Raw genomic sequence first — 12,570 nt, 5'->3', positions numbered from 1 at the left:
ACCAAAACATCTAGATAAATTTGGTTTTGATTTTGTTTTGTTTTTTCCTTTAATTACCCTTCAGTATATTTCTGGAAAAGTCTACCTGAAAATCCACTGAATTAATGGATAATCTGTGGCTCAAGCTGAGTTTTGCATTCATCTAGCACCAGTAACACAACTACACGTGTACATAGATACATAACATATGAATGTATGGGTCAGTTTGTTTGGACTTTTTTTACTTGTTTGTATTATTTTTTTCTTTTGTGTGTGTGGCATATTTCTTCCTTCTGTACATGAATACTCTTATTTTTCCTGATACCTCTGATTTCTTTCATTCTGCTTTTGACACCATTAATTAATTTGACTGGTATTTCCTTTATCACTGCTGCACTATGGGTTATTATTTAGTAAAGCTCTCAAAACTTGTATTTGATCTGAACCTCTTTAAACAAATAGCTGGTACTACAAAGCAATTTTATTCCTTTTTCAATATAGCACAATGGTCATTATGATTATAGCTGTGTCCAAAAAAATTGTGGGTATGTTATCTTAAAATGTCTTTTCCATAACAATTCTTAGGTGTATGAGGCAGAAATGTCTCATAATAGAAAAACTTTATTATAAGAATTAAAAGGGTGCAACTTTAGCATAGTTAAAGCTACAAACCTTTGTAAATAAATTCATAACAGGTTACACAGAATTATCTTCTGAAACATTAAAAATTGTAATGTAAATATATTGTTTGTCAGGAACATCAGCTAACTCATGGCGGTTTTGTTCTATGTGGTGCCACAAGTTCATATGATTTAATATAGGGGCTTAATTCCTCTACTTCTCATAATGCAAAGTGTATCTGTAATTTAAAAGTGATATGCAGTATTGGCTTCAAAATATACAGCACAAGCCTTCAGAAGGGTGGGGAATGGTGGCACAAGGGCCAGAGGATCAACAAATAACACTTCCATAATGATTTCATAGCTAATTAATGTCCTTCCTCTGCATGCTAATGGGGTATTTCTAGGAAAGGCATCCCTCTAAGTACAGGCTTTCCTTTATATGCGTTTAGTCTTTACCTCACAGTCACTTGCCTGGTTTTCACCATGGGCCACCAAGCCAGCCCAGACATTTAGATCAGTTTAAAGTATCTGGCTCAGGTGGAGCCAGCTGTGAAATTTTAAGTTGTGAACTCAGAACAGCTGCACCACTCCTGTGTATCATCTTTGCGAGTAGGATTTGCAGCTGTCATTGAGAGTCTCACTGATGTACCTGTAACATGAGCCACAGTAAAATTATTTCAGGCATGTTTATTTGAGCGGTGCTTGCAGTACTGCTTTAATTTTGTGAGGCTGAATAAACTAAAACTGATCACTCTTCTAATCCCTCACTGCCCTTCTGGTGACTGTGTTTTACTGGTAGTTTTACCCCAATTTCCAGAAGAAAAGTGCATTCACACGAAGACCATTATCAAATTTAGTAGCAATTAATGTTCTTGTTATGAATCACAGCACAGAAACAAAGTGCTTGGAGTCTTATTTGTCCCACCCAAGAGGTGATCCCGCACGATCAAGAGTAAGACATTTCAGAGGTGCCTTTAAGTGCATTTGGCTTTGATGTTGTCACCTTACAGATTTATACTGGACTCAGCCTCCAAAGGAGGGGAAAAATAGGTAATGGGTATTTTATTGCCTATGCACTTCTTGTTAAATTGTCTTCATTTTTTTACTTAGCGTCTGCCTCACTGAGTACTCATCATCTGCTACTGAGCCATCTGATGTACAACAGATGTTAAGCACTTAGTGATGCAGAGAAAGAGGTAAAAGTGTCGTATCATGATTAAATACCTGCTGCAACTATTACATAAGGTGACCATACTGCTTTGATCTTATATTTGATGTTACAGTGTATTGAACAAACATAAGCACATGTTTTGGATTAAACTTGCAACTGCTATTTTTCAAATATTTTTTTTTTAAGTAAACTTATTTCATAGTCCCCCTCCCCCTTCACCCCAAAGGGGGTGAAATACTTGAAATAGTCTTTAGAATCGAGAAGTGAAGAGCCTTTCATCAAGAGGTAATGCAGTACAACTTCATATAGAATTATTTCAACTAACAAAACACTTCAGATTTATATTTCTCATTGAGGCAGTTCTCATCAGAAACCTGGCTGATGTTAACTGATACATTAACTTTCACAGGATAATCCTATTTTTTATCATGTTTATGTCAATGTGGGATTATATGCCAGGCTTTCTTTACCCTGTAAGTATTCCAGCTGAAAGCATGGTAGCCAACTAATTAGTGCAACCTATGCAACATAATGTTCAGCCATGAAAGAGTCTCATCATCCAGCAACAGCAGTCTGGTTGTCTTGTAGCATAGGAGGAAAAGGACTGAATGTAGGAATGTGGAGATGTTATTAAACCATAATTAGTTAACAATCTGGTTCCCAGTAAATTTTAAGAATTGATAAAATTTGTGGAACATTGTCACATACAACCAAGTATATTTGTATTGATGTACATGATCAAATAAATTAACGAGGGTTGAAGGCACCTGTTCATCCACGCAAGACATGGTTGACGTGACCAGAAACCCTTTATAGTAAAAAATAAGATTGAAAGTTCAGATTAGTGCAGAGCCAGTTTAGGGTTCTTAACTAAGGGGCAGGGTTATGTGATTTGTCTGGGTTATCTGGCTCAGTGTTCCACTCTGTACGAGTCAGAGCAGAGGCTTGATGGTCTGTTTCCTATACAGACAACAGATATCCAACTAACAGGAAAATCAATAATATTTATATTTTCATAGAACTGCCATCCTGGACTTAGCACTTATTTTGCAATTTTGTGCTGTTTTCAAAAGATTGATTTCAATGGCTCAATATTAGTAAAAAGTTTTTTTAAAAAATCTAGAGAATTTCCATGGAGCTGTAATTTATAATATAATTTGATAAGAAGTATCCTCTACTTATCAGGCATTTTATTTCATTAAATTAAATATTACTTTATTTCTAAAGTAAAGTTATGATTTCAAGTGTATGATTCACCCAAAATAGCTTTTGATTACAGCTTATCTTGATTTGATGTTCATTGAAGTAATTAGGAAGATTTTTGCCAGTTTCACCAGGTTTGGAAGACAGAAGTTCTGTATCTCAGTGTTTGGAAAACTGACATATCAGGCCAGTAAATATAATTTTCCAAATCAAATAATACTGTTTGCAGTATCATTAAAAGAATAATTGGAGAGCTCTTTCAACTCTCCCATAGAAGCTAATTGTCTTAATTTATTTATTAACTTCTATAAACAAGAAGCAACTGCTCAAGATAAGCAGCCTTTGTCACTAGTCCCCCATTAACACAATGAGAATATAAATGATTAAATAAAACTGATTAAAGGTAGAATAACAGTGGGAATATGTACAGAACAATGTGGTGGGGAATAAAGTAAGAAGAATTAATTATGCCTGAAGAAAAGAATAAAAGTGTACTAAATTTTGAGCAAAGCCTCTTATTAATTTAAATGTGGACTTGAGGATCTTAAAGTCACAGATTCAGAGTCTGTCCCTGTCAAAGTAAACAGGAGTTTTTCTTAGTGACTTCGATAGACCCCCACATATCAACCCAACTTTGAAAGCAATGAAACAATGGGAGGATACAATGAAGTCCCATGACAGAGTGATGATCATTTTTCTTTCTGGTATCACAGCAAGGAGTAGATCTTGATTATCTCAAATGGAGAATAATAAAAAAGAGGAATTCGGAGTGGTATACTCGGTATACTCAAGTTTGCATAGAGTAGTTAGACAAACAAACATTAGTTGAGACAAATAAAGAATAATTTGACCTAAAATAGTAGAAAAAGGAAACCTAATCATAGAATTATAGAATCATTTAGAATGAAAAAGACCTTTAAAATCATCAAGTCCAACCTTTAACCTAACACTGCCAAGTTCAGCTTTAAACCACGTCCCTGAGAGCCTTGTTTACACAACTTTTAAATATCTCCAGGGATGGTTCTCCAGCACTGCCCTGGGCAGCCTGTTCCAATGCCCCACAGCCCTTTGGGGAAGAAATTGTTCCCCACATCCAACCTCAACCTCCCCTGGCGCAACTTGAGGCCGTTTCCTCTGCTCCTGGCGCTTGTTCCTGGGGAGCAGAGCCCGACCCCCCTGGCTCCAAGCTCCTTTCAGGCAGTTCAGAGATCAGAAGGTCTCCCCTCAGCTCCTGTTCTCCAGCTGAACCCCCCAGGTCCCTCAGCCGCTCCCATCACACTTGTGCTCCAGCCCCTCACCAGCTCCGTTCCCTTCTCTCAACTCGCTCCAGCACCTCAAGGTCTTTCTTGGCCTGAGGGGCCCAGAACTGTCCCCAGGATTGGCGGTTTGTCCTCCCCAGGTCCCAGCACAGGGACGGTCACTGCCCTGGGCCTGCTGGCCACACCAGTGCTGGTACCAGCCATGATGCTGGTGGCCTCTTGGCCACCTGGGCACACGCTGGCTCATGTTCAGCCACTGGCACCAACGCCCCCAGGTCCTTTTTCTCTGGGCAGCTTTTGACTTGACTGTCTTGCATCCAGTGCAGCCAAGCCTGCCATTGGCTTTCACATCCTCAACCAGTTCTTCCCTATTTATGAGTAGAAGCTCCAGCAGACCATCTCCCCTACTCAGCTTGTTCAATACCTGCAGAAAAATCTATCCCCAGTGCATTTCTTTGCTCTCCTAGATTCTTCATGTCCTTCAATGTTAACCCCACCTGTCACATCAGTGCTGGAACGGTTGAAGTCCCCCCATGAAGGTCCGAACCTGTGGTCATGTTGCTTCCTGCACTTGATTAAGGAAGCTTTCAACCACTGTTCAGCCAGGCTTTGACCCCTGGGAGGCATCTGCTTCTGACCACGCCTTTCCCTTGGCTGCAGGATCCACAATTTTAAATTCTTTTTATTTCTAAGAGAATAAGAAAGCTTTCAGAATGATACTCCAGGGTGAATTTGTCTAATTACGGATGAACGGCTTAAATAAAGTAGATATTGCTGATGTTTTATGTGTTTTCCCTTAATTTAGTTAATTTACCCAAGCGAAAGTAATAATTTCCAAAGAATAACAGTATTTGTTAGTGACAACTTTTTTTTAAAAAAAAAAAACAGCTAAGGCAGTTGATTTTATTTTTCAAAAAAGAATTTATGTTTGCAAAGTGATCAAAGACAAGTAGAACTTCTTCATATCTCTCTGGGTAAAATCAAGTTAAAAAAAATCAAAATAAGTTAAAAATATTAGAAGGTTATTGTTTTGAACTTTATCTGGAATAAGGAGAAAACCTCCTTGCACCTCCTTCTCTCTAAAGTTCTTGGTCTCCTTGCAACCGCTCATGGACATAGTTCTTTTAATAAGCTGAATAAACTGATACCTAAGTTTTAGAATGGAAACGTACTTAATTGTGCAGCTATGTCATTTCATGCAGGCTTTCAGACTGCTCCTTCTGTCTCTTATCAAAAAAAAAAAAAAAAAAAAGGAAGGTAGGCTCATTAAAACAAAATGAACAAAATGTGACATTAAAGATTTTGCTTCTTATAGTAATAGAAACAGTAGAATAGATCATTAATAAGGAAGAAAAATGTTTTAAAGACCGTGTGGTTGGAGAAGTGAGTAACCCAAACCTAATCAACCCTTGCCAGTAAATTAATTTTGCTGGTTTAGGTAGGTTTATTCTAACAATAGAAAATTATCTTCTTCCAGCAGTGCCATCTTCCTCATCAAGTATCTGCCTTTCAGTCACCTCCATGGATCAAGAGAACTCCTCCCGTTTTCCAAACTCGCTTCTCTTCATCAGTCTACGGTCAAGCCATGATGTTGCTTTTTTCCTTTGCTTGACATCCTCTCCATTCCAGATACTTGTCCCATCTAACCATGCTTTTCCCAAAACCTCTTCTATATGAAAAAACAGATGTGCAGAACACTCTTTCACTTAATTCAATGCCAAATCATAAGTGGAATAATAAGCAGTAATATTATATATCCTACCCACTGTATCTAAGAGGAAGAAAGGCCAGATGAAATGTAACAGGGATCAAATTGAAACTGTAAATTATCTCCCTTACCTTATGTAGTGGGTTAAGCTAGGTTGGCTGACAGATGCCCACCCACCCAGTTGCTCACTCACCCACCCTTTTCAATAGGAAAGGAGAAGAAAATAAAATAAAAAACCCTGTGTGTCAAGGTAAGAACATCTGTCTGGAACCAGCTGGATCTATCTGGAACCAGCTGTGTTTGGTATGGACCAGCCCCTGGCCTCTTCTCACAGAAGGTATTCCTGTGCCTGTCCCCCACTGTCAAAATCTTTCCAGTGACACCCAATACACTTCAGTAAAGAAATATTCAAATATTCAAATATCTATCAGAAAATATCTAAAAATAAACTCCAAAAATTCATAGCCATCTGTGCCTGAGCTCTAAGCCAGGATAAATGCTTAACCTTCAAATTGTGCAGAAACTTCTTGTCTGTACTAGCACAATATCAAATCCAGGCTAGTAATCTCTGCTGAAATACTAACGTAGTCATGTGAATCTCTTCCGCTTTAGAGCTCAGGTACCATTAGCTTTCTTCTGACTGGAATACATCATGCAAACATATCCTTTATGCTACGAACACAGTTGTTTTGTCTGAGTGAGCCAAGCAGATTTAATCTTTATGGATGACAATTTGCGATACACAGAAAATCTTTACAGAAAGTCTTCAAATATTTATTCTCTACCAAGATGAATTCAAAACTACAGCTGTAAGATCAGAGTTGGTCTACTCAAAATGAGGTTTTTTGGAAACGTGCTCCTAATATATGACAAAACTTCTCAAAGACATGGACTTCTGTTCACAAGAGAAGTGGAAGAGGATGCTAAAATTCACATTTACAAACCTGATTAATATCAACTGTTGAACACACTTAATGTTGACCCAGCAGTTGTGTGGTACCAACTGGTAGTAACAGTACAAGCAGAAAACTTGGAGATTAAAAAGCAAATGCCATGTTATTGAAATCTGCCTAGTTATCTGTTCAAGGTGACAAACCAAAATAAAGTGAAAACTTTACAAAGGCTATTGTGAAGCAAATTGCATAATCCAAAGATCTAAAGCAGGGGCGTCAAACTCATTTCACTGGAGGTCACATCAGCCTCATGGTTTCCTTCGAAGGGCCAAATGTAATTTTTGGACTGTATAAATGTAACTACTCCTAGAAAAGAGAAAGTACACAGGAACTTCCCATTCCACCTGGGAGAGCAACAGCTTTAATGTTCTACTCAGTTTTGGAGTGACTTTTATATTGTGACATTGACCTTGCTTGTAGAAAGGACATTATGATTTTTAATCAGGGAATGAAGGAATAAACTTGCCCCAAAATTTTTGCTTAATGCTGACTTTCAAATAAGCATAGAGAAGAAAGTTGTTTAGATATTCTTGTCCTGAATGTTATAATATTTTCTTATACTTCTAGAAAATATTAATAGACAATGTGTGTATTAAAAATAAACAAACAAACAAACAATATTCCCTCCCCTAACCAAAAAAAAAGAGAGAAAAAAAATAAAGTCACCAGAGTATACACTGAATTAATTGTGTAATTTTACTAGTCTTTATTTTCATGTTTCTGAAGAATCAGACTTCGACATGTCATAGATTTTTAGTTTTAACATTTTACTTAACATATATATAGTTCAGGGGAAAAAAAAATTCTGAATTATTAATTGCTTAAGACAAATTCAGATATGTAAAAAAAAAAATTCAGCAGTAAAAGAGACTCTTGCATGTTTGTCTTTTAAACAATTAATGAAAAGGGAAGAAACCGTATAAATAGTCATTCATGTGGCAACAATAAATCTGACTCTGCAGCAGCCAAAACAAGTTCTTGAAACTGTGCATTGCTAGGATTATTAAGAACTGAAAAATACAGACAAAGAAATAAGATAATTTTTCTCTTGACTATTTCCATGCAACCCCGTTGTTCCCATTGTCCTTCTAGTGACTGTGCCTCATCAGCCTAAACTGCTGGTTTCAGCACCAGTTTTCCCAGTGTGATGCAGGACATAAACTGACATTTCTAGTGAAACCAAAATGAGATGGCAAGAGCATTAAAGTGACCGTTTAATTTCACCTCCAAAGATGAAAAGCAAACACAGCATTCTCACACATGACTTCCTGTAGGGATATTGTATAAAGAACTTCCTACTGGAAGTCCTTTAAGGAATTAAGACTGAACCTGTCTTAGTGGTGTGCGGGGTCCTGTTTGCTATTCCAGGAAAGCACTTTGGCTCACGGTCTATAAATCAGAGCAGTTCCAGACGGTAACAAGAAAGCTTACAAGCTTACAAAAATCTTCATGAAGAAATAGACGGTACAGAGTTACACAGACTTAGATACATACAAAGCACCTCCCTGATCAAATAGTATGAGGAAAAATAATCTCAACTGCATAAAATTTCAAGATGTTAATTTGAAGACAATTAGGGAAAAATGGCTCTTTGTCAGTCTTCCTTGACAGAGGTGCAATGAGAACAAATACATGAACCAAATGTTCCTGTTGTGCCTATGAGTTTATAAGGAATCTTTTCTTTTGTGATTTTGCATTGTTAAAAGGCAATTTATACATGTATTTATGTGACAGCAGATGCTGTCATCTGACTTTAGTGCTTTAATCTGCTACTAAAACCAGCTTTATTTTCCTCTTTCCCATATAAAATAACAAGGTTGTATTTATTGTGTGCAGGTCTCTCTTTGTGTTAAAATACATTATTTTCACGTTGCAGATCTTCCAACTATTGGCTCAACCGCATCCAGTCCTTTCTCTACTGCAATGAAAACGGCCTCCTGGGAAGCTTTTCCGAAGAGACTCACACGTGCACCTGCCCTAATGACCAGGTCGCCTGCCACGGGTTCCTCCCGTGCACGGTTGGGGACGGCTCCGCGTGCCTGAGCTGCGCTCCTGACAATCGCACCCGCTGCGGGAGCTGCAACGTCGGCTACATGCTGAGCCAAGGGCTTTGCAAGCCTGAGGTGGCCGAATCAACAGAGCACTACATTGGGTTCGAGACTGACCTTCAGGATATGGAAATGAAGTATTTATTGCAGAAGACAGACCGGAGGATTGAGGTCCATGCCATTTTCATCAGCAATGACATGCGCCTCAACAGCTGGTTCGATCCTTCTTGGCGCAAGCGAATGCTCCTTACGCTTAAGAGTAACAAGTACAAGTCCAGCCTGGTCCATATGATACTGGGCCTCTCTCTTCAAATTTGCCTAACTAAAAACAGCACCTTGGAGCCCGTTCTTGCTGTTTATGTTAACCCTTTTGGGGGCAGCCACTCTGAGAGCTGGTTTATGCCTGTGAATGAAAATAATTTCCCAGACTGGGAGCGGACTAAACTGGACTTGCCCCTTCAGTGTTATAACTGGACACTGACTCTGGGCAACAAGTGGAAGACATTTTTTGAAACTGTACACATTTATTTGAGGAGTCGAATAAAGTCAAATGGTCCAAACGGCAATGAGAGCATCTACTACGAACCCCTGGAATTTATTGATCCCTCAAGAAATCTGGGCTACATGAAAATCAACAACATTCAAGTGTTTGGCTACAGCATGCACTTTGACCCAGAAGCAATTCGGGACTTGATTTTGCAGCTGGACTACCCCTATACTCAGGGATCACAGGATTCAGCACTTTTGCAGTTGTTAGAGATACGGGATCGTGTAAATAAACTCTCTCCACCTGGTCAACGTCGTCTAGACCTCTTCTCTTGCTTGCTCCGTCATAGACTCAAACTGTCTACCAGTGAAGTGGTGAGGATCCAATCTGCTTTGCAGGCCTTTAATGCCAAATTGCCAAACACAGTGGATTATGACACAACCAAATTATGTAGTTAACCATAAATGTGAAGCACAACACAAAACCTTGAAGGAGTTTTTACAGTGCTTTTGTGGAACAGTTTATGTTTGGAAGAGTAAATTTAAATTGTCTTTTCAATATCTGTCTTATATCAGTCAATACTGTTGGATGGCAATTTACACACATGAACTTGCTGACAATGAATATATTATACCTGCAGTTTTGGTTTATGAATGAAATAAATACTGACACCAGTCTAGAAGACATTGTACTTTTTACAATAAATTTCATTTGTAATTTTATATGTTCCGTGGCAATGCTTTTGTGCATTACATCCTCTAGAGGGAACATAGAAGGATACCAATAAAATTTTGTAGCAGAACAGTTATTAAAAAGAAATGCTGTGGGATTCTTTTTTCTTACACAAAAGTAGTAACCTTGATACACTTTTGTGTGTGTTGAATACAGGAGATGTAGTTGAAGAGAAGATAGTGATTCAAGATTTTAACAGAAACTGTAGAAAAACCAAAGCCATATTCTTAGGACATGGATGTAAATGTTCATGCTGAGCTGAAGTGACAACTGTAGTGATGCTTTACTTGATAGACCTGAGACTTTCCGAAGGCATGCCCTTTTCAAGGTGCTTACTATGACATGCAGACTCCCGGAGTGGTAATTTTGAGTGTTTTAGGACAGACAGGAGGTTAGAATTGTGAGATGCACAGTAATGAGAGGTCGCATTGGCTCAATAGGAGTTCGGTCAGAGGCTGTCTTTGCAACTGATGTTACTCACATTACAAAAGGAACAACCTTTTCCAGCCAAAGTGCTTTTTGAGAGTCTCCATAATCCTTTGCTTTGCATATTTATAGAAAGAATTAAACACATGTATACATTAACTCCTCCCAAATACACACATTATAATATTTATCTAGAATTATCTGTTTTGAACTAGTTATCTGAATACCAAACATGCTAATCAGATTCAAAGTCATTAAAAAATTTTCCCTAAAAATGCAACTGTTTAGTACGTGGATATTTTTTTTCCTTAGTAAAGATAATAACCTTTTGGTGCCCTTTTACAGATGATGACAGTTATTGAAATCTCATTCATAAAGCTGAAAGTGCAAATAAGTATGTCATTATCAATTAATGAAATTAATTAATGTGGATCAGAATTAGGTTCTTTGTTATTTTACGCATTCAAGCAGAAACAAATACATCTAAGATGGCAAAAGCTGGGACTCTCTGGAAGCTATGGTACGCCGTGCAAGATAATAGTATAAATGACTGGACTATCAGAAATCATTGTTATTAAATACAGGGTAAAGTGAAAGAAATTTATACACATATTTTAGTAGCACCTCCTTACGTTAAGTCTGAATCTGTGTGGATGTAAAAGCCAATTTGTTTTTTCAAATGGGAAATAATTATGTATAAAACCACCACTTTAGGTCCAAGTAAAGAAAGAAAAAATACCATATTTAATTAACATACAATTTTAATACAAGCAGACTTCAATTAATTTCAATTAAATTCAATTTTATTAATTTCAATTTAGTTATATTACAATTTAATTCTGGTATCCTAATCTGAAATAAATTTACACTCCTCGCTTTGTTTCTAGCTGGACCACAGCAGCAAAAGAAATGCAGTGCTTCGTAAATATATGCAACCAAAACAAAACACGAGGCCAGAAACACTTCGGGAAACCTACTGCCAAGGAAAATCTCTTATTTAGCGATACCTCTCTCTCCTGATGTCACCAAACATTCATAAAGATTACTATTTCACCACCAGACATTCAGATAATTCCTCAGACCTCCTATACTGGGAAGACCCTCAGAACTAAAATTAGCATATTTTTTTCTGGTAATCAACCTCTAGATGAATTCCTGGTCAATTTCTACTTAGAGTTTTCTTTTGTTGGTAAATTACATAACTCAGCCCTTCTTCTCTGTGTCAAAATTTTGGCTTGCTCTTGCATCGGTAAGACCTTCTCATTTCATATTCTTACCATTCTTGTTTTCATTTCCAAGCCTTTCCTTTGGTATGTCTTTAGCAGATATAATAAACTGTAGAATTAGATAGTTTGATTTTACTATTCAGTACCTTGAGTAGTCTTTCTAGATAAACAAAAGACTATGGTGTTATAAAATGAACAAAACGCCAAAAAGAAAAAATCATGGTAAATGATCTGGGGGATTTCCCCCCCACTTTAATGTTTCTTCCTTAAACAGTTCCTCAATTATTATTTTTTCTGAGTTGATTTTTTTTTTAATATGTTCCTCTGCCAAGATAGAAAGTTCTTCTTTATGCCCAAATATGTACACAATAGAATGTACAAATAAGAAGCCAAAAGAGGTTTCCACAAGCCAACTATTAATTACACAACACATTAAGTGTATTTGATTGGACTATTGGAAATGGCCTCTCATTGCTATATCTTTGTGCCAAACTAAAAGTATGATACAATTTTCTTAGCCTACTAGTTATGAACTAGATTCAGATTTTGGAAACTGTGGGATCTTGGAATAGTGGAGATTTCTGGTTTACCCAAACTGGATTCCATAAAGTTAAATATAAATGGGGAGAAAAAAAAAGTGAGCAATGAAAAAAAGTCACAGGATTTATCTGGTTCTCAAGTTACAAACAGGAACTAACAATATTTCCCTTTTGATACTTTTCCAATTGAAATCTTTCTATGTTCTCAAAAAGAAC

General features: G+C 37.3%; 1 protein-coding gene across 3 annotated transcripts in view; it reads left to right on the top strand.

Annotated features, from left to right (window-relative positions):
* BRINP3 (BMP/retinoic acid inducible neural specific 3) overlaps positions 1-10,250 on the top strand; it is a 238,220-nt gene extending 227,970 nt beyond the window's left edge. For all 3 annotated transcript variants that reach the window (XM_065842591.2, XM_065842590.2, XM_071810578.1), the window contains one exon: positions 8,773-10,250. In XM_065842591.2, the coding sequence (XP_065698663.1) occupies positions 8,773-9,889 (1,117 nt within the window). In that variant the 3' untranslated portion in view covers positions 9,890-10,250. The remainder of the gene's footprint in view (positions 1-8,772) is intronic.
* Positions 10,251-12,570: the final 2,320 nt, after the last annotated feature.

This window comes from Patagioenas fasciata, chromosome 6, assembly GCF_037038585.1.
Source record: "Patagioenas fasciata isolate bPatFas1 chromosome 6, bPatFas1.hap1, whole genome shotgun sequence".
Lineage (NCBI taxonomy): Eukaryota > Metazoa > Chordata > Aves > Columbiformes > Columbidae > Patagioenas > Patagioenas fasciata.
This window is presented reverse-complemented; position numbering and strand designations above follow the sequence as displayed.